Source organism: Sciurus carolinensis, chromosome 13 (genome assembly GCF_902686445.1).
Source record: "Sciurus carolinensis chromosome 13, mSciCar1.2, whole genome shotgun sequence".
Classification (NCBI taxonomy): domain Eukaryota; kingdom Metazoa; phylum Chordata; class Mammalia; order Rodentia; family Sciuridae; genus Sciurus; species Sciurus carolinensis.
Genome location: NC_062225.1, coordinates 75,106,378 through 75,132,709, shown reverse-complemented (window position 1 = coordinate 75,132,709; position 26,332 = coordinate 75,106,378). Strand labels below are relative to the sequence as shown.

The window sequence follows — 26,332 nt, the reverse complement described above, 5'->3', positions numbered from 1 at the left end:
GTTTTCAACCCTCCAGGTGGGCAGGTTGCAGAGGGGCTGGGAGGACCAGGGAGCAGAGGAGAGGCCTCTGGTCAGTTTGGACAACCAGGAGGACAGGTGCTTGGACCTGGAGCCTGGAGGACAAGGAAGGACCAATAACAATAGCAGCAGATTACACAGCAGGTGGGGCCAGCCGGGAGGCAGCCAAGGACACTAGGGTAGGGGATAGCAATGGACAGCACCCCAAAGCCCAGCCTGGTGTTTTGAGCTGCAAATGCTGGCACTACATAAGGGGTGACTCTTATGTTCACCACACAACAATGAGTTTGATCCCTGTTTCAATCCCAAACACTGCAATAATAATTATTATTTCTCTTTGTTCTTGACTCTTTTTAAGTCTGTTCTTTCTTCCTTCCTTCCTTTCTTTCTTTCTTCTATGGAGTGTATTTTTTATTTGTTCTAATTAGTTGTACACCACAGTAGAATACACTCTGACACATCATACATAAATGGAGTATAAGTTCTCATTCTTCTGGTTATACATGATATAGGATCACACTGGTCGTGTAGTCATATGTGCACATAGGGTAATAATGTCTGATTCATTCTACTATCCTTTCTACCCCTGTAACTCCTCCCCTCTGCCTAATCCAAAGTACCTCTATTCTTCCCTAGCTTCTGATTGGTCCCCTTATTGTGAAGTAGCATCCCTATATCAGAGAAAACATTCAGCCTTTGGTTTTTGGAGATTGACTTGTATCACTTAGCATGTTATTCTCCGACTCCATCCATTCACTGGCAAATGCCATAATTTCATTCTTCTTTAAGGCTGGGTAATATTCCATTGTGCCTATGTACCACATTTTCTTCATCCATTCATCTGTTGAAGGGCACCTAGTTTGGTTCCACAGTTTAGCTATTGTGAATTGAGCTGCTGTAAACATTGATGTGGCTATGTCACTGTAGTATGCTGATTTTAAGTCCTTTGGATATAAACCAAGGAGTGGGATAGCTGGATCAAATGGTGGTTCCATTCCAAGTTTTCTGAGGAATCTTCATATTGCTTTCCATAGTGTTTGCACCAATTTGCAGTCCCAGCAGCAATGTATGAGTGCACATTTTTCCCCACATCCTGGCCAATGCTTATTGTTGTTTGAATTCTTGATAATTGCTCTTCTGACTGGAGTGAGATGAAATCTTAGTTTTAATTTTCATTTCTCCAGTTGCCACAGATGTTGAACACTTTTTCACATATTTGTTGACCGATTATTTCTTCTCTGAAGTGTCTGTTCATTTCCTTAGCCCATTTATTGATTGGGTTATTTGTTTTTTGAGCTCTTTATATATCCTGGAGATTAATGCTCTATCTGAGGTGTATGTGGTAAAGATAATCTCCCATTCTGTAGGCTGATGACATGATTCTTTATTTCGAAGATCCAAAAAACTCCATCAGAAAACTTCTAGAACTAATAAATAAATTCAGCAAAGTGGCAGGATATAGAATCAACCCCCATAATTCAAATGCATTCCTATACATCAGTGATGAATCCACTGAAAGAAAGTAGGAAAACTAACCCATTCACAATAGTCTCAAAAAAAGAAACAACACTTGGGAGTCAATCTAACAAAAGAGGTGAAAGACTTCAATAATGAAAACTACAGAACACTAAAGAAAGAAATTAAAGAAGATCTTAGAAGATGGAAAGATCTCCCATGCTCTTGGATAGGCAGAATTAATATTGTCAAAATGACCATACTACCAAAAGTGTTACACAGATTCAAGGCCATTCCTATTAGAATCCCAATGATATTCTTCATAGAACTAGAAAAAGCGATCATGAAATCCATTTGGAAAACTAAGAGATCCAGAATAGCCAAAGCAATCCTTAGGAAGAAGAGTGAAGCAGGAAGCATCACAATACCAGACCTCAAACTATACTACAGAGCCATAGTCACAAAAAAGGCATGGTATTAGCACCAAAACAGACATGTAAACCAATGGTAGAGAATAGAATACAGAGACAAACCCACATCAATACAGTTACCTCATACTAGACAAAGGCACCAAAAACATTCATGGGAGAAAAGATAGCCTATTCAACAAATGGTGCTGGGAAAAATGGAAATCCGAATATAGTGAAATGAAATTAAATCCCTATCTCTCACCCTGAGTAAAACTCAACTCAAAGTGGATCAAAGACTTAGGCACTAGAACAGAGATCCTGTGCCTACTAGAAGAAAAAGTAGGCCCAAATCTTACCATGTTGACTTAGGAACTGACTTCCTTAATAAGACTCCTGAAGCCCAAGAAGTAAAATCAAGAATCAATAAATGGGATGGATTCAAACTAAAAAACCGCTTCTCAACAAGACAACAATCAATAACATGAAGAGAGAGCCTACAGAAAGGGAGAAAACCTTATTTATTTATTTTAGTTTAAGATGGACACAATCCTGTTATTTATCTTTACACAGTGCTGAGTACCACGTGTGCCAGGCAAGCACTCTACCACTGAGCTATCTCTCCAGCCCCTCTCTTCTTTTTTTAAGGAAGGGGTATTGCTATAGAATTACATGCAAGGCCTGGGGGACCTAGTGTTTTGGCTTTGTAAGATTTCATAAAATAGCAGTCTTTAGAAAGGACCCATGGTGTTATCTAACCAAATGTCCCTCCTTTTTCTTTCATAATGGAGGAAACCTGACTTCCCAGGAAGTCACTTGCCCAGGAATACTCCATTGACTCCCAGGAGAAGAATCTCTACCCCCAGCCTTCTGACTTCATCTCTGCTGCTTCTGTGTTACACCAGAATTCAGGGATGTGTAACTGCGTTAAGTGAACTTGAACTTCCAGCCAGATTCCCCCACGCTTCTGAGTGCTCAACGTTTTCCCCTCTTCAGTCTGAAGTTTCTACTGATGTAAGAAGTAATATTTAACCACAGCCTAGGGACACCTGGCTGCAGTTGTCCCTCACAGAGCCTCAGAGTGAAGTTTATTTTTCTTTTTAATCGGTGCTATGTTTAGTTTTTGGTTTCGTAAAGCTTTTTAGATGATCAAAGTAGTGGGTATTCATTGGGAAAACTCAATAGATCAGAGTAGGACGTAGTGAAGCTGCACACCCCATTCCCTAAATCGCACTTCGCAGGAAGGCCCTCCTTATAGCTGGGGAAGTATAAGCCACCTGTTCCTTACGTAGTGAAAGCACTCAAATACAAAATGTCAGACTGAGTTTTGGGAGGGGGTTGGAAGGAGAAACAGCCCTTTTACACCTTCTTGGGTTCTGTAACCAACCAACCAAACAAACAAACAAAAAACATTAGGAACAGGGGAATCACCCAGAAACAAAATCCTTAGGATTGGTCTCTCCCTGTGTCCCCCATTAGTTCTTATATTATTTAACCCTCAGTTTCTGGCTTGGATGAAATGTCCCTTAAGACATAAATCTTCTAACCTTTCAGGAAACATCAAATGTTCTGCTTTTAAAGGAATTTTTTTTTGGTCCTGGAGATTGAACCCAGGGGTGCTCTACCACTGAACCACGTGCCCAGCCCCACCCCCCCCACACACACTTTTTTTTCCAGTTTTGAGTAGGGTCTTGCTAAGTTGCCAGACTGGTTTCAAACTTGCAATCCTCCTGCCTCAGCCTTCCAAGTCACTGGGATTATAGGCGTGCACCACCACACCCATCTATTTTTCAATTTTTCATTAAATATTTTAATAAATAAAAGCCATCCAAATGTATTACATTCCATACTGTAACATGATTAATGTAAGCCATCACCTAACCGCCTTCTTGGCTGGGGCACCTCCCAAGTTTTGAAGCCAAGGGAAAACCTGAATGAATGCCCTAGACATCACCTGCTCTTAGTTATTTGCTTTTCATTGACTGACAAGTGGGCCACGACAGTGGCAGCTGATGAATTTTGATCCAGTCACCTTTCCCCACACCTGGATTATAAATTTTCCCAAGTCCAATCCTGGGGGAGGTGGTTTGAGACTTGCACTCTTGTCCCCACATGTTTGGCCATAGCTGTGGTTGGGATATGAAGTGTCCCCCCAAAAAGCTCAAGTGTTAATGCAGAAATGTTCAGAGCTGAAACAATTAGACTGTGGGAGCTCATCAGTGGATAGACCCATTTGTATTAGCCACTTGAATGGATTAACTGGGTGCTAACTGTAGGCCGGTGGGTGTGGCTGGAGGAAGTGGATCCCTGGGGTGAGGCTTGGGGAGTTTATATTTTGTCCCTGGCTCCTTGCACGTGCTGTCAGCTTCCTGGCTGCCATGGGCTGAGCAGCTGTCCTGTGCTGGCCCTTCCGCCATTATGTTCTGCCTCATCTTGGTCCCAGAGCAATGGAGCTGACCAGCCATGGACCAAATCTCTGAATCTGCAAGCCCCAAATAAATATTTTGTCCTCTAGATTGTTTTTGTCTGGCATTTGGTCACAGCAATGAAAAGCTGACTAACACAGTTGCCTCATGAATGAATTTTCTCTTGCACAGTTTATCATCGGTGATTGGCACACGGTGTGGCGGCTGGAACGAGCCTGCTGTGGTAGCAGTTTCTGCCTCTGCAGCCATGCGGGGTTCATCCTTGGATGCTTGATGTGGAGAATGGTACTCTGTGGTGGTCTTTAAAAAAATACAGGCCTCTTTATGCCCATGTAAGTCACCGGGTCAAGGTGTGATATTATTTATGTGTATGAAACAGAACACAAGGCAGTCCCCACCTTAGCAGTGTTTTCTATTATGAGTTCAAACTTACAATGGTGCAAAAGGGACAGGCATTGGGTGGGAACCATACTTCAAGTTTTGGAGCTTGAACTTCCCCAGGCCAGCGGCACGCTGCACCTTCTTCTCTGGTGATGCTGGGTGGAGGCAGCCAGCCGAAGCTCCTGGTTGGTCCACACCAGCACCACGAGGGGAAACCAGGGCAGGGTGCTGTGCTGCTAGGCTGTGACGTGTCACAGGCTAGGTGTGGCCAATGCATTGAAGAGGTTTTCCACTTATGATGTGTTTGTGGGGACATAATCTCATAATTTGAGGGGCATCTGAATTTAGAAATTTGGATCCTTAGACTGATTATACAGATTGGGAGCTGGGGTTCTGAAGTTGAACATCTTGGATTTGAATAGCTCCCTGTGTGGCCTTTGGCAAATCACTTAACCACTCTGAACCTCTGTTGTCTCATCTGTAAACTGGAAAAAACACGAGACATTTGTTTTTACTTTAAAAATTTTTTATTTTAGTTGTCAATGGGTATTTATTTATTTATTTATTTATATGCGGTGCTGAGGATTGAACCCAGGGCCTGACACATGCCAGGCAAGTGCTCTAGCCCTGAGCCACAAAAGACATGTTCTTGAATGTTGTTTGGTCATTTCGTCACTGGGAATTTCTCTTGGCTGTCTTTCTGCAGTTACCCAATATCTAACGATATTTCTACTATCCTGTTTTTTGCTTTTGTTTTGGTGCAGGGGGTCGAACCTGGGGGTGCTTCATCACATGGCAGCCCTTTCTATTTTTTCTTTTGAGAAAGGGTCTTGCTAAGTGGCATAGGGCCTCACTGAGGTGCTAAGGCTGGCCTTCAACTAGAGATCCTCCTGCCTCAGTCTCCAGAGTTCCTGGGATTACAGGTGTATGCCACTGCACACAGCAATACTTTCTGCTGTCTGATATCTACCTATCCTTCCCAGGACCCCAGCCCTCTACCCCATCCAGTCAAGTCTCTTTCTCTTCCTTTAGGCAGCCTCCTGCTTCTAGAAAGCTTATTCATCTCTTAGGAAGAGCAGCTCAGCTCCTTACTTCACAACAGGACAACATCACACTCTTACCTAAAATCTCATCAGGATGCCCTCTCAGAGACTCTGAGGATGCATCCTCAGGTAGGAGCCCCAGCAGGAGCACCTAACAACAGTTTCTGCTTTCTTGGGCAAGGCACTCTGCTTGGCCAGCATCTGTGAGCAGGAGGGTCTAGTTTGGGTTTTCGGATGCAAACCCTACCATCTCCCACAGGAAGCAGAACTACCTAAGAGGTTACAGTTATAAGAAGTGATGTTACAAATGAGAACTTGTAAATTAATCCTAACACAATGTTGCTCTGAACTGTTTTGTATTTAGGGTCCCCATGTTGGAATTCACTGAAAATAGAGAGTCTGCCACCGGAACATTTGACAGCCACTCCTTGGGCTTTTCTCCTTACTCTCTGCTGGTTAGAATAGAGAGTTTCTTCTTCCTCTCTGGTTTTCCTCTTGAGTCACTAAGATGCCTTCTTTCTTCTGTATTTATTTCAGGTAACATTTCACCCTCCCAGACTCAAACAAGCAGACATCCTGACATCTGAGGACACAGGAGTCTCTCACCTTCATTTCTCTCAATCATAGCAGCTTTTATTTTCTCTTCCCTAAGACAATGAGCTGCAACTGCTAATTTTATAATTATCACTAACAACTAGTGGTTTGGAATGCAGGGAAGCATTTTCTTGGGGTAATAGCATCCTTTAGGATAGTCAACTGATCAGAATTTGGGAAGTGACAGATAAATACATACTGTTCATAGAATTTAAATAACAAACTTAGATTTCAGATACTTTCCCTAAAAATGAATGCAATTTATCAACTTCTCTGGGAGAATATATTGATATTTTCATTATAAATATAAAAATTTTATATAAAGAAACTCTAGCTGGGTACAGTAGCACAAAACTGGAATCCCAGCTACTTAGGAGGCTGAGGCAAAAGGATTGAAAGTTCAAGGCCAGTCTGGGAAATCTTGCAAGATCTTTTCTCAAAGTAAAAACAGGGCTGGGGTAGCCTAGCGTGAGCAAGACCCTGCGCTCAATCCCCAGCACCCCCATCCCGCCCAGCCCGCCCACCACACACACAAAGAAACTCTCGAAGACTGCAGTAATTTCCTTCAGATCAACATGAAGAACTGAGTTTTGCATGATAATGGCTAAGTTCTCAAATCCATTAATACACCATATTCACATGATCTAGATAGTAGCAATGAATATTAATTGCAAAATTTGCATATCTTGATATTTTCAAACATGCAAACTTGCTTTTTCAGAAATAAACCTATAGGAAATGAACCTATAGAAAAAAAGGAACTCTCTTCAAGGTTTTGCAATTTTAAAAAAAAATGACACTACAATGTAATCTCCATAAGGCAGGGATTTCTGTTTGTTCTGTATCCCCAGTGCCTAGAATAAGGCTTAGCCTGTGGTAGGTGCTTAATAAATACATGTTGAATGAATATATTTCTGATGATGCTGGGATTGACCCCTGGGGTGCTTTACCATTGAGCCACATGCCCAGTCCTTTTTATTTTTATTTTTTTAATTTTATTTTTTTTTAGTTGTAGTGGACACAATACCTTTATTTTACTTTTATGTGGTGCTGAGGATGGAACCCAGGGCCTCACACGTGCTAGGCAAGTGCTCTACCTCTGAGCTACAACCCCAACCCCAAGTCCTTTTTATTTTTGACACAGGATCTCACTAAGGTGCTTAGGGCCATGCTTAGTTGCTGAGGCTGGCCTCAAATCTGTGATCCTCCTGCCTCAGCCTCCCAAGTCACTGGGATTACTGGTGTGTGCCATCATGCCCAGGCTTTAATGAATATTTTAACAATACCATTTGATTAGAAATTTAAGAAACTATAAGTTACCTTGACAGGCCATGGATCAGGTGGAAACTAAAAAGCCAGATGCAATTTTGCATCAAATTGACACCGAAACAAGCCAAATAAGACTAATTTTTCTTTTCCACTTACAACTATTGGCTTAAAGCATAGGTAATGAGTCCAGTTGAGAAACACCAGGTAATCAGATATACTTCAATATATAAAATGTTACTATGTAGTTATGCTACTCTCCAGACCACAGCCCGCTTGTCTCTGCTTATGATCCTTGGTGGTTATTATTTCTAATACTCTTTTATCCTGGGGCGACTGGTGGACTTGATGAACAAACCAACCAGTTCAGGGGCCCTCAAGGGCTAGAAGGAAAGGCCTCAAGCGAGCAGGCTCTGAGTGTCTACTTCCTTCTCCCCAGATTTCCCCATGAAGTTGGAACCAGTGTTGCCAGCACCAGCCGCCCTTCTCTCTTCTTCCCCTGAGAAGAAACCATCTTCAAGCTCCAGTGAGAAAGTTCCCAGAGAGCGACACTGACGGGCTGAGCTTGGGTCACCCTCCTGTCCCTTGGACTAATCTCTGTGGCCAGGGAGGAAAGATGGGCTATGTGAGAACTGACACATTCCAACAGGTTGCCAGGAAGGGGAGGATGGGGTGGTTCCTCAAGAGAGAGGCAGGCTGTTCCCAGGAGAGAAGAGCACCCGCACCATTGTCTGTCATGGAAGTGGAAGGCAAAGCGCATTCGCAGCCTTCAGAGCTGGGCGGCTTCCTGAGGTGTGGCTCTGCAAGACTCAGATTCTAGGCAGACCAAAGTCCCTCGGCTTAAAGGTTCTGGGGGTCCAAGGATCGGTTAAGCACACTGGTAGTCTGCACTGTTCTGTCACTGCTGCTGGGGACTGAACCCAGGGCCTCGAGCGTGCTAAGCACTGAGCCACATCCCCAGCCTCTAGTCAGCCTTTTAAAATGAGTTAACAAGTTACATCTGCTTACAAAGACAAATATGGTCTCAGTAGCTTTCTTTACAGGATCAAAACATTTTCACCACAAATTCATCAGATCAGAATAGCCTGATGGGCAAACGAATAAAAATTTTCTCTATTTTGCCTATTGGAAACGAAAGCAAGATGTCCTGTGAAGGTCAGAACTGAGGAGGAGCTGGATTAGCTTCTAGCCCAGTAGGTTTTGTACCAAAGACCAGTGTCTCAACAAAAAGTGCAGCCCACAGACTCGTGTTTGATACTTCACTTTACTTTATAAAAATACACAACTTAAATACATATGACACTCTGTATACAAGACATAAACAACCAGATTTAACATTTTCAGTTATTTCAACAGAAAGAAAATATGTAAATTACCTTCTAAGAGTAAAGGGTTTATTGTTTATTGACAGACTCTGCATTCACAGTCAAAGGGGAAGAACGCCCAGGGAGCCACCAACGCGGGGGGCAAACCCACGCCGTCCAGTTTTCCAATGGTCCATTTCAGCAAGGCGGCCTTTATTGCACAGCTCAATATTGCACTGCTTTTTAGACACAATCGAACTTACCTGTATCACAATCAAAAGCTTTTGTCTCCTCTAGAAATGTTTAATGGAAAAACCACTATCTAGACAGCACTAGCTGTGACCTAAAATTGTGCTCCATACATGAGAATTATGAACGGCTCCTCACTCTGCAAAACTTGCAATGGAAGCTGGTTAGCTCTCTTTTGCAGCTAAATTCATTTCCTAAAGTTTTACAAAAATGTTTTGGCAGGCTTAGCGTGAGCTTGATGGCATACAGTGGCGAGGGGAGCGCCAAGCTTACCTGTAAGAGGGGCACTGTCACCATCTGAGGCAAGTGCTCACCACACCCTTTCTAACCCAGCTGGAAATCCCTCCCTCCCCCTGGCGACTGTCGCTCTGGAGCAGCGACTTAACTGATCCAAGCCTACAGGGGCTGCTTGTTGACTCTGGTGGTCAGACACTTAACTGCATTACCTATGGCTCATTTAACTAATAGTGAAATAGGTACCGATCTATAGGTGTAAGGAGATGTTTACCTCTTGAGAATTCAACACGTGAGAATATCCTAGAGTGTTTCCTGAGGTAAATGTTAGCCTTAAAGAATGGTGTGCAATCTATGGACCTACAGTGATTTATCTTGGGTAGTCCCCCATGTCTGGGCTTCTAAATTAACAAGCTAGTAAAACCAAGGGTTCATTTATATGAGGAATAAAATTACAGTGCTGAAGTCAAAAAAATATTGACAGTTGAGAATATCAATTCAAAAGGAGGCACGAAAGGCAAACTGAGAAACAAAAGGAGAACTGAGAAACAAAAGGAGTGTATTCTAAAGTGCTTAGGTAGGTTGGAAGATTCATTTGAAATGCCTCCAGAGATTTCTAACAAGTTTAAAAAGTGTTACTTCTTGGTGACTCAGATGTGGAAGACATGGCTTTTCTTTAATAATAGCTTCTCAACTTTTATTCTTTTTTTGAAAAACAAGATTCTTCATAAAAACTTTTTGGCCATTGAAATTATCCTGGTAGCTGTGACTCTCACTGGTGTATTTTGAAATCCTAACTGGCTGAAGAATTTTTAATAAGGTTGCGCTAGACAGCACACATCTGCACCAAGGCTCTAAATGAATGCATAGAGGTCTGTGAAGTTTTGCATGAAGTTAGTTACCAAACACTTTTCATTGCAAAACATGCTTTGTTATTTCTTAATGTCCTGCTGAAGCATTATGAAAATCAGAAAAATTCTTGGACCCTGAGGCTTAACTTTTTCATTTTATTCCTACTATATAAATAGCATGTGGCCATCCTGAATGTTAATAATGAAGGTGTTGGAAATTGAGTCCCAGGACCTAAGAACCAAGCCCAGGCTACATTTCAACAAGTCACTCCTAAGGATATGACTGGAAGTACTACAGAATTTTCTCTGCTATAATTACTCATCTACACAATGTAGTTGAATGAGGTGACTGATTTGAGTCACCAGGATGAAAACTGGCACCAGCTGTTTTGTAGGGCCACATACTCAGTGAGCTGTCCTGTTGACTTGGGCTGGTCCCCCATTCATATGACTCCCACATTCTGTTGAGAACAGATCGATGTTGGAATACTTGAGGCATGAGGAAGGCCTCAAGCAAAACTTAGGCCCAGAAGAGCTTCGGGTTGGAGTTCTGCAGTCCCAGAAGCTGGTTTAAAGGCCAGAGGAAAATCCCATAAGGGATCATATACCAGATCTTGATTCATTAAAAAAAGCATATTTGATTATCACCCAGATGAAAACTCATATTATAAAACAATGCTCTGGTTTCCAATGACAAGCTCAATGTAGCCTGAGTACATCTGTACAAAGTGAAGCTACTTTGGCAGAGATGAAAGATCCAGAAGACTGCAGTGGCCGGGAAGATGGTAGATGCTATCTGGCAGTCAATATGGGAGCGGTGTTTAAAATTCACACTATAGTAATGCTTGATATACGTCAAAGCTCCAATTAGTACAGTGGTTACAGCTAAAAATATGAGTGAGACAGTGAGCGATGTGGAATGAGTCAAGCGGAGAGACTGGCTCTGTAAGGCTAGAACAGAGGCCGGGCCTAATACTCGCTCTCCACCCTCCCTGGCAGACCAAGGAGACTGTGGCATGAGAATGTATTTCTCTATGTGAAATTAATTTTCATAATCTGTAGTTTAAAAATATTACTATTCAGAAATTTGCAGCCCAAGCAGAAATCACAGATTTTGCCCCGCACAGATATCTTCCCAATTGCTCCCATGGGATCAATTTCTCTGGCCAACCAGGCCCAGGTGAAGGTTTGGAAGGGGGCATGGAAGGCCAGGGTTTTGAGAAGAAAGACCTCATGGCAGATGTGGAGTGTTAAAAAAAAAAAAGGTGGAGGAGGAGAAACACAACAATACTGGAGAGGAAGCAAAGAAGCGGCAGGCTCCTCAAGGGGCGCCTGCCTCTCCCACCTGCCCGTGGGAAGCTATGAGGAATGCGAAGGAGACAAGCATCACACCGGACTTTGCAGGTGCACCAAACATGCCTCAGCTGGGCTGGCCTCTCCTCCGCGCATGTGTGCATAATCTCCAGGTGCGACCTGCAAGTACTTCTGACTCCTCACTCCCAGGTGCACAGTACTCCCTACTGCTGTTAGTAACCATTTCTTTTCAGGGAAGGCCTGAGATCCAGGAAGGGCAGGATGAGCAGGGTACCAGAATCTGGCTGCCACTGCTGTTCTCTTTTAGGACTGGCTCCTCTCTCCCCCTGGTGGCTGGAGACGGGAACAGAGTGAATGTCGCAGAAGCGCTGCTCAATTCAGAACTGTCTGCCTCACTCACAAGCTTCCAAAGGGTTGCCCAGAGTTCACCAAGGAGGGCTGGATGGTCCAGACATCCCCAAGGAACTCATGGTAGAAGGAGCGACTTGCTTGTAAGGTCACAGTAAACTCTCAGGGACTTGGATGTTGTTTGCTTGTTTTGTTTTGTTTTTCTCCTTCGGTTTGTTTCCTTCTTTGATGATAAATTGAAAAAAAAGAAAAGAGAGGAAGAAAAAGCAAAGGGTCCTACTGTCCTCTTCCCTCCCTCTAGAAACCTTGCCGACTTTCCCAAGTGAGCGCCTAAGGGATGCTCTGTCCAGAGATTTCAGCACCCCCTCAGGCCGCCAGGCAGCAGGAAATGGAGCACAGTGAGCAGGGCCACGGGGCTCTCTGGCGAATGCGGTCGTCTCGCTGTGAAGTGCCCACGAGACGGCAACAGGCACCTGAACTACTGATATATAGATGACAGCCATAAGTGAACAGAGCAGTGATGTTGTGAAGGGAAAGTCCACGCTGGGTCTTCCACCTCGAGGGGAAGTCTTCAGCCCCAGCTTGTCGCCTGTCTTTTCCTCTGCCTCTACTTGATGTTTTTCAGGAGGGCTGTCCGGGCATTCACCACCGTTTTGAAGGCATCTTCACTACCAGGCGCTACACATTTGTCAGGGTGAAGAAGCACAGCGAGCTTCCGGTAGGCTTTATTGACCTCCTCCCTGTGGAAAGCAGCCAGCTCGGTTAGCAACAGGGTCAGTCCCACCGCCTGCACTTCGGCTGCTTGGATACACCTAATATCCCTGCAGTAAGCATCTCCCAAGCAATTATTACTTTTTCTCAAAGGCAGGACTAGAAAACTAAAAGACAAACAAGCAAGTAGATAACAGGTAACATACAAGTAGAAAAAACACAATGCAAAATGAGTATATATGTAAAGGAAACAGTAAAAGAATTATCGGGTAAAAACAGGCAGAACTGGGCACCTCGAAGAAATGGGCTGGGGCACCAGGGAAGGTCCCCTAAGAAGCCTGTGGAAGAAGGAGAGCTCGGAATTAGCCCAGGGTGAGGGACCTGGAGCACCTGGAAGGGCGCTGACACGCCAGGAGCAGAGCACAGACGCTGCCCTGGGGCAGACCCCGGGGAATGCAATTGGCCAGGGATGAGGGGCTGTCAAAGAAGGGCCTGAAAGCACGACAACCAAAGCCCCTGGATGTGGCCAACAATAACAACAGGAGGTGTCTGATGAGAAAGTGGTGCTGGGAAAGCTGTTTCTCAAAGTTGGGAGACAGGCAGGAGGTGGTTATGACAACCTGGGTCGAGTATAACAGTTTGGGGTGATTGGGGAAGTGAATGAGGCATAAAAGAGACTGCAGAGAGCAAGAACCGGCAGGAGCAGGTGAAGAGCTGAACATCCAGGTGAGGAGACAGCAGGAGCTGAAGAGCAGGGACAGCTGGGGAAGGTCTGGAGATGACCAGTCCCTTCCTGTCCCTGCTCTTCATCATCCTCAGGCATCAGGCTCCTAGATAGTCCCAAGTTCAGCCACTGACCTGGTCTGGCTCTACCAGGTTTTATTTTCCACCTTCCTCCTGTCATTCAGGCTCCCAGTTATCCTGTGAGCATGGACATGGTGCTGTGCCAGGGGTCTAGTCTTCTTTATTTTACAGCGGAAGGCTTTCTAGTCTGACTCTCCAAATTAGGGAGATGGTCTTTGACACCCTGGAATGATGGAGTTTTTGGTGTCAAACTGGAAAGACTGAGGTTTTAGGGTCCATGTTAACAGTTCCCCATCCCTGGCAAGCATGCTAGGGCTTTTTCTGCTTTTAAAGCAATTCTGAATGTGCTGGTTTTAACCTCACATGTAGTACTTCTACACATATAATTTTGATACTAGTTAACAAGAATAACATTCTCCATCTTTCGGGAAAATTGAATAGCCAGAATTTGTATTTCTCCAAAGACCTTCTGTCCTTGAGGCAGGTAGAGACGCCCCTTCCCTTTTCCCCAAGTGTGTCTTGGGTAGGGCCCCACAAGCCACTGTTTCCTGAAAGAGTATGTCCACAGTGGGTTAGAGAGTGCCTGTCAAGATTTCTAGGTACTGGAGGGACTCTCAAGGGAGACTTTTAGAGAAACAAGACTGACGCAGGTGTGTAACCTGAATCAATTCTGTGAAGTGAAGATGGTTTTAAAGTTAAAGAACAGTAAATAAACACTGTTGGTACTGAACAAATATCAAAATTCTCTGTAATTTAAGAAATAACTGTTTTAAAATTTTTCCCAAATGTGCTCAATACCATATAATAATAGACCCAGTGGAACAGAGGAAAAAGGAATTCATGTTTATATTGGTTAAGGACATGGAAATCACAGTGTCCTGGAAGCTCTGGTAGATTCCAGTTAACTAAAGTGAATAAGTAAGGAGACAAAAGTTTCTTTTTATTTCAAAATACTGTTCTAAGTTCATTTTAAGTAGATAAAGAAATTATTTCTCAATATTAGAGCTAACATCTCTTGGTGATGACATGGGAGAATTTAGAATAAGACTATGGAGGTCTGAAAGGATGTTTTTAAGAGACCACTAAGCCAGAAACAGTGGTTCATGCCTGCCTGGGTGAGTTAGAAAGACCTTATCTCAAAATAAAAATTTTTAAAAGACTTGGATTTGGCTCAGTGGTAGAGCACTTGCCCATCATGCACAAGACCCTGGGTTCAACACCAGCACTGAACCAAAAAAGAAAAAATAAGAAAAGACATCAATAAGCTTTGTGCTCTATTCATAAGGTCATCTGGATTCCTTATAAGTTCAAAATATCTTCAGTACTCCTGGTGAGTTAAGGGTGACCAATAACAGCTTCCCTTCCCTTCTCCTCTTCCATTTTGGACTTGAAAAAAGAGATGCTTGATGCTTTTGGTGTTGACAAGGCAATTTTAAGATACAGTGTTTCTTTTGTGGCACTCAAGGTAAAAAAGAAAGTAAGAAGGGGGAATTATGGGGAAGAGTGATGAAGCAAATAAGACCCTCATATTTATGTGTAGTAACAGTAGTAGTATATCCTTAAGAATTATATTACCATACTGAGTAATAATTTATTTTTACATAAGTAATGAAGAACAGCAATGTTATTTCTTTTCTTCCCGAATAATTCTTTTGGCTAAAATAGAATGGCTTAACATACATACACTCACAGAGGAGGGACTAGCAAGGTTTTTGAGAAAGGCAGACATACAGTGTTCCAGGGTCAAGAATCAATAATGCCACTGTCTCCTGGGGCTCTGTACCAGGGTTAATCTCACTGAACCCGTTTTCCCAGATGAAAATTCTGGACAAGTTGATTGCTAATATTCTTTCCTCCCCTAAAATTCTAAGATTTAAGAAATTTCTTTTGTAAAAACTTTTAGGATACATTAGCTCTAGGATTCTTGTTGAACATAGACCAAAGAAAGCATACTTGTTTATGAAGGGCTTACACAGACACATGACACAGCTCCCTTAGCAGGCAACTGTGTCTTCTGATTTGATGTTCTGATTTATTTCTTTGATATTCAGTTAATGTAATGAAGCAGAGTCACTGTATGATCTATTAGCACATATCCTCATGTTTCCAGCCAATTAAAAGACAGATCACACCAATAAGCTTTGGGCGGCCGAGTCTTTTTCTCTGATGGCACTCAGCACTAGGTACCCTAAGCACCACTTACCTGGAGGCCCCGGGTTTGACTCCCAGCATGTCCCAACTATCTTTACTATTTCGAATTCTGCGAATGGTGTCTGCTTGTTCTTTGGTGAAACTAGCACTGCTATTTGTGGTAGGGCGTTTTCCACCATTTTCACATAAATCAACTATGGACACATAAAAGGTCTGCAAGAAGAAAACACGTGCCAGAGTAGAAGTGATTTGTGAAGATAGGAATTCCTTTTAAACATCAACTTAATGACTTTTAACACAATGCAGTAAGTCATGAATAAAGCAAATATGTACTTTGGAAGACTTTTTCCTCTTCTACTATTTAAATATATGTATATGTGTGTGTATGTATATATATATATATATATATATATATATATATATATATTTTTTTTTTTTTTTTTTTTGTACCAGGGATTGAACTCAGGGGCTGAGCCACATCCACAGCCCTACTTTGTATTTTGTTTAGAGACACGGTCTCATGGAGTTGTTTAGTGCTTCACTTTTGCTGAGGCTAGCTTTGAATTTGTAATCCTCCTGCCGCAGCCTCCCAAGCTGCTAGGATTACAGGTGTGCACCATCCCACCTAGCTGTACTCATATATCTTCTTTTTTTTTTAGTTTTAGGCAGACACAATACCTTTATTTGATTTTTATGTGGTGCTGAGGATTGAACCCAGGGCCTCATGCATGCTAGGCAAGTGCTCCACCAGTGAGCCACAACCCCAGCCCCTCATATATCTTAATACAGAAAAAGTATAAGGAATAACATTAAAATGGCTCATAATCCTATTCTCAGATAACCACACTTTGGGGTTAAAAAGTAATAGAAACCCTGTAATCCCAGCAATTTGGGAGGCTGAACGAGAAGCATGGCAAGTTTGAGGGCAGCCTATCTCAGATTAAAAAATAAAAAAAGGTTGGGGATGTAGGTCAGTTGTAGAGCATCCCTGGGTTCAATTACCAGTATCAAAAATATAAAATAAAATAAAATAAATAAAATAACAAAAAGTAATAGATGAACACTGTTAAAAATATTCAAATTGTACTGTATAAAATTAAAATTGTGTCTCCCTTTCCTTCAAGTTCTTCTTCTCCAGATAACCATTGTTAATATATTTCAAGTATTCTTCTAGAAAAATTTGCTACCACTGCCCTGTCACATACGCACACCCATACTCTATAAACCATTACATAAGAGAGATCAAGCACATTGCTAAGCAGTTGGCATTTTTTCATATAATAATACACCTCGGACTCTTTCTATAGCTACATTTAGAGACCTCTGTTCTTTTTACGTGACTGTTCAGTATTTTACTGTGTGGTTACACAATCATTTACTTAACCAACCCTCTTCTTGTGGGCACGGCCATTGTTCCCAGTCTTTTGACTATAATAAAAAAAACTTTAGTGAATATTTTTGAGTGTCTACATCTCTGAACACTTGTAAAGATACTGCTTTAGGATAAATTCCCAAAAGCAGAACTGCTGAATAAGAGCACGTGTGCATTTTAATTTTTTATTTTGACAACTGTTGTCTAGAGAGACTGACCAGTTCACATTCCCATCACTGTGTGAGTGCCCATTTCCCTACACCCTCATTTACACTGGGCATTATCTTAATCTTTGACAATCTGAGGTGTATGATACAGCTTTGGTTTGCATCTCTTTCATTACAAGTGAAAGTGAGAATCTTTTCATGCTTATGGCCTTTTCTTCTGCAAACTTGATATTCTTTACCCACTTTTATGATTTTTTAAGTGAAAACTATTTTTTGATCCTGTTCATGTTTCATGCTCTGTGCACTGTTATTATTATTGAATAACTTTACTAAAATATATTAATATACTATAGCTGTTTTTAATCACAATATCTCATTTTCCCTCAGTTTCTTTTAAAATTTCTTCCTCCTCTTTTCATATTCTCCTATAGTTCCATATTACCTTCTAAAAATGTATATTTCTTTTAAACTTCTGTCATATTTCCAGTAATAGTTAATCAACATGGTAGCCTAACAAGAGGCCTTGACATCTGAAGAAGGTGTCAAAGGAAAAGCTGGCCAAGACAAAAGAAGGTTGCTAGGTTTCAGTGAACTTTTATATTATTCTCCGTTAACAATGTCAATCAGACAAACTAAAAGACTTCCTAACACAAAGAAGATAGGAGATTAAAGAAAATATTAAACTGAACCAGCAGGAAAGCATTTCTGTGTGCTTACTTACAGAACAGTGTTATTATACTCTTGCTAGCCTTTTTTATTTTTTGAAACAGACTAATTCATCCATGAGTTCTACCCAAGATTTATCTAAAAGGGTTCACAGTGCTCAGATGTTCACTAGTGGTATGCATCAGTAACATTTTCTTCTAGTCTATGAGTTGACCTGAAATATACAGACTTCTGCGGGCACAATACTCATTCATAACACTTAGATTCAGAAGACAAGCTGCGGTGTGATAAATAGAGTGCTAGAGGTGAAGTCAAAGCCTGCTTAATTTCATGTGTAAGTTCCAACCATGACAGAGAGATGGGTCCTGGACTAGGCCTCCTGTCCAACTACTATCAAACTGGACAAAAATATGAGGCAACTATTTGTAGGCAGCGGACAACATCAAGTGTGAGACTACGTCCTGGGAGGTAAGCCCCACAATCACTGTGCTTCTCCACTTGGGAGGCCATTTTCTGACCACGTTGCCAAGAGTATGTCTGAGCAGACACTGAGTGCTATTGAGAGAAGGGAGAGATCAGAGTTTGAGGGCAGAAGTGGCTATTGTCTACAGAGCAGGACATTAGAGAGGAGGGAGATATGCAGAACTGGGCCCCAAGTCCATGAAGGGGATCCCCATGAGTTTGTAGCACAAGGTTAGGCTGTATTCACATAGGGAAAGAACACTTCAGTCTTAACCAGACAACAGGTGGTATGGAGTTAAGAACAAAACCAAAATGCTAGAGGTCCAGGGGTGCTAGGGGAAGATATGTCCTGGCAACACTTGAGTTTGGCCTTACCAGGGTGAATAGATGGTAATATCAGGGTAACACCTCATCCATACCCCTGGCATCTAGCTGAGGCACCATAGGAGGGCTGTGCCTTAGGAGTTAGACTCAGAATAACAAGAACCAAGAAGATCTACAAGAGAGACAGAATATGAAGAGAAGTCTTGTCAAATGAGAGGGGTTTGGGAAATGCTTTGGACTTCCTTCAGATCCTTGCTATTAAAGCAAAACAAACAAACAAACCTACACAAGTTCATTGTGATCTTCTAGTAACTGAATTGTCTCCTAAAAAAAAAGAATCAACATCCTTGAGAAACATTAAAAAAAAAATTTGGTCTCTGTAATGTATTAGCTATAGTCAAAAATTTACTACTCATATAAAGAACCAAGAAAATGTGATCAATAGAAAAAAAGTAGTTAATAGAAACTGAACCTCAAGTGGTTAAATGTTGACCTTAACAAAGACTTTAAAACAGTTCTTATAAATATTTAAAAGATGTAAAGGAAAATATGTTCAAATAATTAAAGGAAAATATACTCGTAGGAGTGAGCAAATAAAGAACCTCAGTAGGGAACTATACAAAAGAACTAAATGCAAATTCTAAAATTGAAACATAGAGTTGAAAAAGTCGCTCTGTGTTTAACAGCTGATTGTCAATGCACTTTAAATCAACAGAGAGTATAGACCCAGGAACTGTGGGACAAAATCAGACGGCCTAATCCGCATGTAACTGGAGCATAAGGAGAACGGGACGAAAAACATATCTGAAGAAGTAATGGTGAAAACAGAAATAAACAAAACATTTCCCAAATTTGATGAAAAACACCTACCTATCAATCCTAGAAACTCAACAGATCCCCAAACGGGATCAATAGGAAGAGAACACACTTCAGCACTTCAGAGTCCAACTGCGGAAAACCATGGAGAAACTCTTAGCCAGAGGGGAAAAGGCAGAACGGGCGGAGAGGAGTAAGAGTGAGGATGAATGCTTGCATCTCACGGGACACAGCAGAGGCCAGAAGAGGATGAACCAACATCTTTAAAGTGCTGGAAAAATTTTAATCTGTGGAAATGCTAACTACACTGATTTGATCCTTACACATTGTATATGTGTATCAAATTATCACACCATGCTCCATGGTAATGTACAACTAAAACAATAATTAAAAAAAATTTAAAAGTAATCTACAACTCATTATTTATATGCCTTAGACAAGTCACTTTACTATCCTATCCTTAGATTTTCTTATATACAAAATGAAAATAATACCTGCCATACATTATTGTTACATGTCTCAAATGAGATGAAACATGTAAACGTCTCCAGACTGTAAAATACCGTTGAAGTGGTTAAGTATCATATTTTCATATTCTGCACACATAGGTACAGCCTCACATAGTTCTATGTACTGAAAAGAACAGAAAGCATGGCAACCAACATCAACCTGATCCTGAAATAGAAGCTCCAGACGCCCAATTCAGCCTGTCAGCCAAAGATGAAACCTGTCTTCTAGGAGAAGAGGTGACATCTTGTGAGAAGGAAATTCAGCATAAAAGATTAAATATAATCCCACTCAATAATTAAGAACAACTCTTTATAGTATTAACTACACTATTAAAAATGCTAAAAGTATTGGATATATTCATAAAAAGAAAAATACATTATTCATACCATCATGTCCAAATATGTAATTAAGAGTTGACTTATAACATTGTTTTAGTAGCCTCCTTCCCTTAAAATGATTCAAGATTAGTGGGTTTGAAGAAGTATCATTTATTCAGGTTCTATGTGAGCACATCCTTCTAGTGTCTGCTTGATTGGTGAGGCCTTATTTTTAAGTGTGGCTGGCTGGGTTTTGTAATAATAGTCTCCTTTATTTGCCCCCTGTGGACCACAATATAGGATTATATTAGCTGTGGCAAAGCAGTTTTGTCACAGTAGTGCTTCCGTTTGATTCTGGATACGAATGTAACACCATTTACCAAAGAAAATTTTCTTTTAAAGAAAATCTTCTTACTTAACTCACTATGTCCCACTGTCCTACACATAGGACACCTATAAAAACTAAATGGCAATTATACAGGTGTCCTAAAATTTTTATTGGTTTTCGTGGGTGTCCTATAAAAAGGACAATGGGACATAATGGGTTAAGTGGTACAATAACTTACTAAACTTGATGATCATTAGAATTACCTGGAGAGCTTTTTAAAAATACAGATTCTTGACTCCATCACAACAGTAAGCTTCCTGTAGGTATGAGCCCAGAAATCTATATTTTGGAGAATTTTCCCAGGTAGTTCTGCTGCTGCAAGTCTGAGCTATACCAACCTCAGACAGATCACTCACGTGCTCCCGCTCTCTCACCACCCACAGAGAAAGAGCTTATTCTAATGAGAAATTCCTGTTCCTTTTCTGGGTCTCAAATTTCAATTAGAAGTTGGCATGGCTGGCCTTGACCACCACCCCTAGAACAACAAAGAGATTGGTTACCTGGAACATCTCATTGATCCCTTCTCCAGTCTGTGCTGAAGTTTCAAAGTACAGGAACCCTTTGCTTTCTGCCCAGAGTCGCCCCTCACTTTCATCTACGCAGCGGTGCTTGGTGCAGTCGATCTGAAATAAAAAGTGGGGGCCGAGAGAAGATTACAACCTTGTCCAGAATGGACTCAGTGAGGTCTCTGTCAATCCTGTCTGAGGCAAAAACTATTTTTAATGAGCCCCAGGCACTAGTATGTAAAATTATCAGGACAAAAAGAGCAAAACAAATGAAGAACAAAAAACCTGCCCATAGGCTGATTTTCTGTCTCCCACTTTCTCCCTTGGGAAGGCAGCTGCTACTCACCTCTGTGAAAGCTGCTTCAATTACCTGCCATTCCCAGGGGCCCAAGCCTGTTTTCCACATATCACCTAGTGAATGTCCCTCCTCCCATCAGGGCAGAGTGTGATTATTAGGGAGGTCCATCTCTCCTGCTCAGTCACCAACATCCTTCCTTAAGTAGGACACCAGGGAAAAAAACTGATACCGGGTTTGGATTTTTTTTTGTTATGTTCTGTTTTTAGATGAGGATGTATGTTTTGAAAGGCTGCCAATTTCTATACTTTTTTTTTTTTTTTTTTTTTTTTTTTTTTTTTGCGGTGCTGGGGATTGAACCCAGGGCCGTGTGCTTGCGAGGCAAGCACTCTACCAACTAAGCTATATCCCCAGCCCTCTATACTTATTCTTAAGAAATTTCTTTTTATCAGTATCCCCAAACTCAGATCTGTACTCTTCTCTAGAAAGTTGAGCATACCAGTTCCAAAGCAGTTACCTTGTTGGCACACACTACAAATACAATATTGTCCATGTTCCCGTGAGGCCCGAGCTCCTGCTTCATTTCTGCCAGCCACGCATCCAGGGCATCAAAGGAGTCTTTCTGCCCCACGTCATAGACCAGTATCACACCCTGTGTGTCCTTGTAAAACTCATTACGGACCTTGGGATGGAAGAAGAGGTGTACGAGATGTAGGTTTTGTGATTTTATAAGAATATATTTCACAATCATTAACTAGGCAAAGTGTGTTCTTTTATGTAGTCATGTTATTTGCTGTTGTTTCTCAGTATTTACTGGTTCTTAGAGGACTTTTTTATAAAATCAAAGTAACAATTTAAAAAAATCTATTACCATACAAGGACTTATAGCAGAAAAAAATGTCTTCCTGCCCCACCCCTCCCCACCTCCAATTCCACTCCCCAAAGGTATTCACTTTTTAACTGTTAGTAGACCTTAAAAAAGAACGCCAATTATGTAAAGTTCTGAGGAAGGTGAGTGAACAACTAAAAAGAACCTAAAGCAAAAATGACACAGGTAAATGCAATGGGTTCATCCTTTTATATACTGCATCCCAAAGTGGCTTTCCCCAATGCTAGGCACAGCTTCTCTGACTCTTGGGGTCTGTATAACAACTTTCAAATTTCAAGTTCAGAGCCTTAGTGTAATGTAATGGCAAAAGCACAGGCTCTGGAGGCAGACAGATCTGGGTTCACACTTACTTACTAGTTGTGTGATCTTGGGCAAGTCACTTAACCTCTCTGCGTCTCAGTTTCCTCATCTGTAAAATGGGGATAATACTCTTACTTCACAGGGTTATTATGAGGATTAAACGAGATAATGAAGGCAGAGTACTTAACAGGGTGCCTGGAAAACAATGAGTATCTGCACCTTCTTCCTTTCTTCCCTGCATTCATTATTGGATTTTTCTGTGGTGTTTCATTAGAAATGTCAACTTGCCTCTGTAGCATAGCTACAACTCTAGGAAAAGGTGGCATGAAGTATAGGGCACACTAACATGGCAGAGGCAATGAGAGGCTAGGTGAGCAAGGAGGGGGTTTCAGGCTAAAATTCCAGGAAGCACCATGTCAGAGGCTATAGTTAAGCACTCTTTTCACAAAACCAATACATACCCAGCCCACACTGGATATGGAGTAAGACATGAAGGCATCTTACACATATCAGGTATGGGTGTCCAAACATAGACAGATGCCTGGATCAAGAATATACATCTATAAATCTACCGAAACCTAAGAAGCTATCCTCTACAGTGAAGACCAGCAAAAGCAAAAAGATTTTGAAACAACAAGCAATGAACAGTCTTCTCCCCTCAGCACGTGTGGTCCTGAGTCCTTCCGTAGTAACCAACAATGGACTCTTCCTTCTTTCCAGGAGCTCTTGCTGCCTTGGTCCCCATGCTCTACATTCTCCAGGTTCTTAAAGCCTCTTTCACCAATTCATCTTCTCCCCTTTGGTCCCACTCCAGCTCATCACCAAACCCCTCCAAAGCCCATCCTGGGCCTCTTCCTTTTTTCTTAATCCTTCCTCCTCAGCAATATCAAATGCTTATACAGGTTCAACTGTGAGAATCTCCAAAATGAGCCTTCTCAAATTGTCTTTCAGACCTGCATTTCTAATTAGTACCAGACTATTCTAGCTGAATATGCTGTTGGAATCTCTAATTCAATATGCACAAAAGGGACAACTTATTTCTTCATCTCACTCCTTCTTAAGCTTTTCCTTCTCTTGGACATCAGTGATAAAGTCATGCATCATTCTCTGGGTCATGTGAGTTGAAAGTTTGGTGTCGACCTTTGGTGCTTTCTTTTCTCCTTTTTCAGCAGATTCGGACAATACAGTAGAAGTCAACTCTGCCATGTTTATTCGCCTGTCACTTCCCTTCCATTCTTGTTCCAACATTCTCTCTTGACTGGACCACTGTAAGACTCTTCTAAGTCATTTTTCTAGCAGTATAATATATTGTGTATATCTTTATAAGCCCTAGCTCAAAATTTCCTTAGTATTTCCCCGCTGTTACCAACTCTCCAAAGTTCAAACTCATTTAAATGAAGTTAAAAGTTTCTGGTCAATCCTCCCCAACCTTCTCAGTCTTATCCTCTTACTATCCCCTGACCTTCATGCAAGATGACCTAATTCTGCAACCACGCCCTAGGCCTTGTGAACTCTGTCAGGAAACAGACCCCTCTGTGTCTTTAATCTTTCAAGGTCTAGCTATAATGCCATATCTTGTATATAGGATTTTCTGCCCCATTCCTCACCAGCTACCCCTGCCCCTCCTCTCTATGTCCCCTGGAATACCACAGCTATTTGTACTTCTAACGGTGCACCATTCACTTTCTGCCATTTTCACAGATGGTAGCTCATCTAGCTGTCTTCCCCACTATGCTGTAGCAATTGGAAGGCTTGCATCCTAAGGCATCCATCCTTGGGTCACCCACAGAGCCTACTGGATATGTGTTTGAAACACTATTTTAATTGAATGGCTGGATGTGCCTCAGTAGAGAACAAAGATAGAAGCCAAAGGGAAAAAGAAAGAATTTCAAATGCAGGTCATGCTCTCCTGAGAAAGGTGTGTGTGTAAAAATAGACTGAAGCAAGTGCAATGGATTTCTGTTTCGAGGGACTCAAGTTCAAGTCTGAGCTCAGCAGCAAGCCACCTACATAGTCTTGAGTAAGTTTTATTATCTTCGCCTAGTTTCTTCATCTGTAAAATGAAAAGATCAAAGCAGATATCTCAATGGTCCCATACAGTTCTGTTATTCTAGTCTCCCAAAATAGCTCCTACTGTTATTCCTGGCAGACTCACTATATCCAACGTTTAAATAGGATGCTAAGGGAATAGGAATTTGTTCTTAAAAGCAGAGATGGCAAACTGGCTGGTAGGCCTGAGAAAGCTGTTGGTCTAGTATCACTGAGGCCTCAGAATGCTCTTGAGATACCCTATAACCAGACCTCAGTGTGGGCTCAGTGGAAGCACTGCTGGTGGTAAGAGGCAGGCCCACCATGCCCTCAGAGTCCTCCCTCTGACTTTTCTCTGAGGTGGCTATCTCACACATTAAGCAGATTGTCCTGTCTAAGCAGGCACTTTGGGAAACCTGTCAAGAGGACTAGTGCCTTCCATGGAGGACAGGCAGCAAGGATTTGAGGAAGCCAGGAACCGTGGGCATTGCTGTGGTACTTCACTAGGTGTGTGCTGAGCAAGGGTATACTTTGTTCAGCTTGGAATTTAGAAAGAAAATGACTGCTTGTCTAAAAGGAGGATCTGAGTGACAGCAACTATTGGTCAAAAAATTGGAGATTATGGTTATTTTGGTGAAAAGGTATTTCAGAACTGGTTATATAAGGGAGTTTCTATTAATTGTACTTCTATTTTTATAAACTGCTAGGAAAAATATTGCAATTTCAGGTTATATTACTAAGAGCCTAGTGTATAATGATGGAAAGTAACAAAAACAGTGTGTTTCACTAGTTAGAAAATATCTGGAATGTTATCTTAGTTCTCAGTTCCACATCAGCTAACAAGGGATCATCTGCAAGGGATGCTCACTAGGAATGCTGATCGATCTAGCTGTGGCAGGACTAAAAATATTTTACCTGAAGAGAAACAGACTCACAAATATTAGAAAGGCTCTGTTGTAGAACTACAGATTCAGTCTACATTTCTTCAAAGAAAGGTCAGGATCACGGTGAGTCAAGGAGAAATTGCCGATCTAGGGTTTTTAACTGTGTAGGATTAGTTCACAAAGCGTTAAGACTCTGAAAATAGAGATATTCATTCTCCAAACCACCTTCACCACTCAAAACTGGGCTGGGTATTATACTGTCCCCAAAATGTCCACCTATACAACTTAAGCATCCACTAGCTCTTGGTTTAAATGTGGTGTCCTTCAGCAGAACTTTCTGACCGCCAGAACGAGTTCAGTCCAGGTTTTAAGTGCTCCCGAGCACTCTGTCATTTGTTTAACAAGTGTCTTCTCTAACATATTTACATTCCATGAGGACAAGGGACTGTGTGTCTCCAGTAACCAGCATGGAAACTGGCATACAGGTATCTGTGACTAAATGGTGGCCACTGATCAGGAATACCAGAAACAAAACAAAACAAAACAAAATCCTACAATGGGCAGGAGTACAAACCACAGTACTTCTTAGGCATTTTCTAACTCTCCATTGACATGACTTTGGTGTAATCTAAGATTTAAATTAGCGTTCTGATAATTAGAATCTTTGTCAAACTTACGGTCAATGAGAGCTCTGATGAAATTTTATACTTGTGTAATTGACATAACCTGCTGTGAGTCTTTACACCTAAGTAATTTTACCTCAACATTTGGCAATATTCACAAATTGGAAGATTACACAGCCATTAAAAATTCTGTTTCCTCTTGCAAAATGGAGTAGACATATATTTCTCT

General features: G+C 41.6%; 1 protein-coding gene across 3 annotated transcripts in view; it reads right to left on the bottom strand.

Moving 5' to 3' along the window:
• Positions 1-11,716: 11,716 nt before the first annotated feature.
• The window catches only part of Dnajc27 (DnaJ heat shock protein family (Hsp40) member C27), a 30,372-nt gene continuing 15,756 nt past the window's right edge, over positions 11,717-26,332 (bottom strand). The window contains exons 4-7 of one of the 3 annotated variants that reach the window (XM_047522216.1): positions 21,897-22,061; positions 21,079-21,201; positions 15,609-15,769; positions 11,717-12,630 (exon numbers count right to left, since the gene is read on the bottom strand). In XM_047522216.1, coding sequence (XP_047378172.1) covers positions 12,498-12,630; positions 15,609-15,769; positions 21,079-21,201; positions 21,897-22,061 — 582 coding nt within the window. In that variant the 3' untranslated portion in view covers positions 11,717-12,497. Of the gene's footprint in view, positions 12,631-15,608; positions 15,770-19,789; positions 20,473-21,078; positions 21,202-21,896; positions 22,062-26,332 lie in introns of those variants that run through there. The other 2 variants (XM_047522218.1, XM_047522217.1) reach the window with 2 other exon arrangements.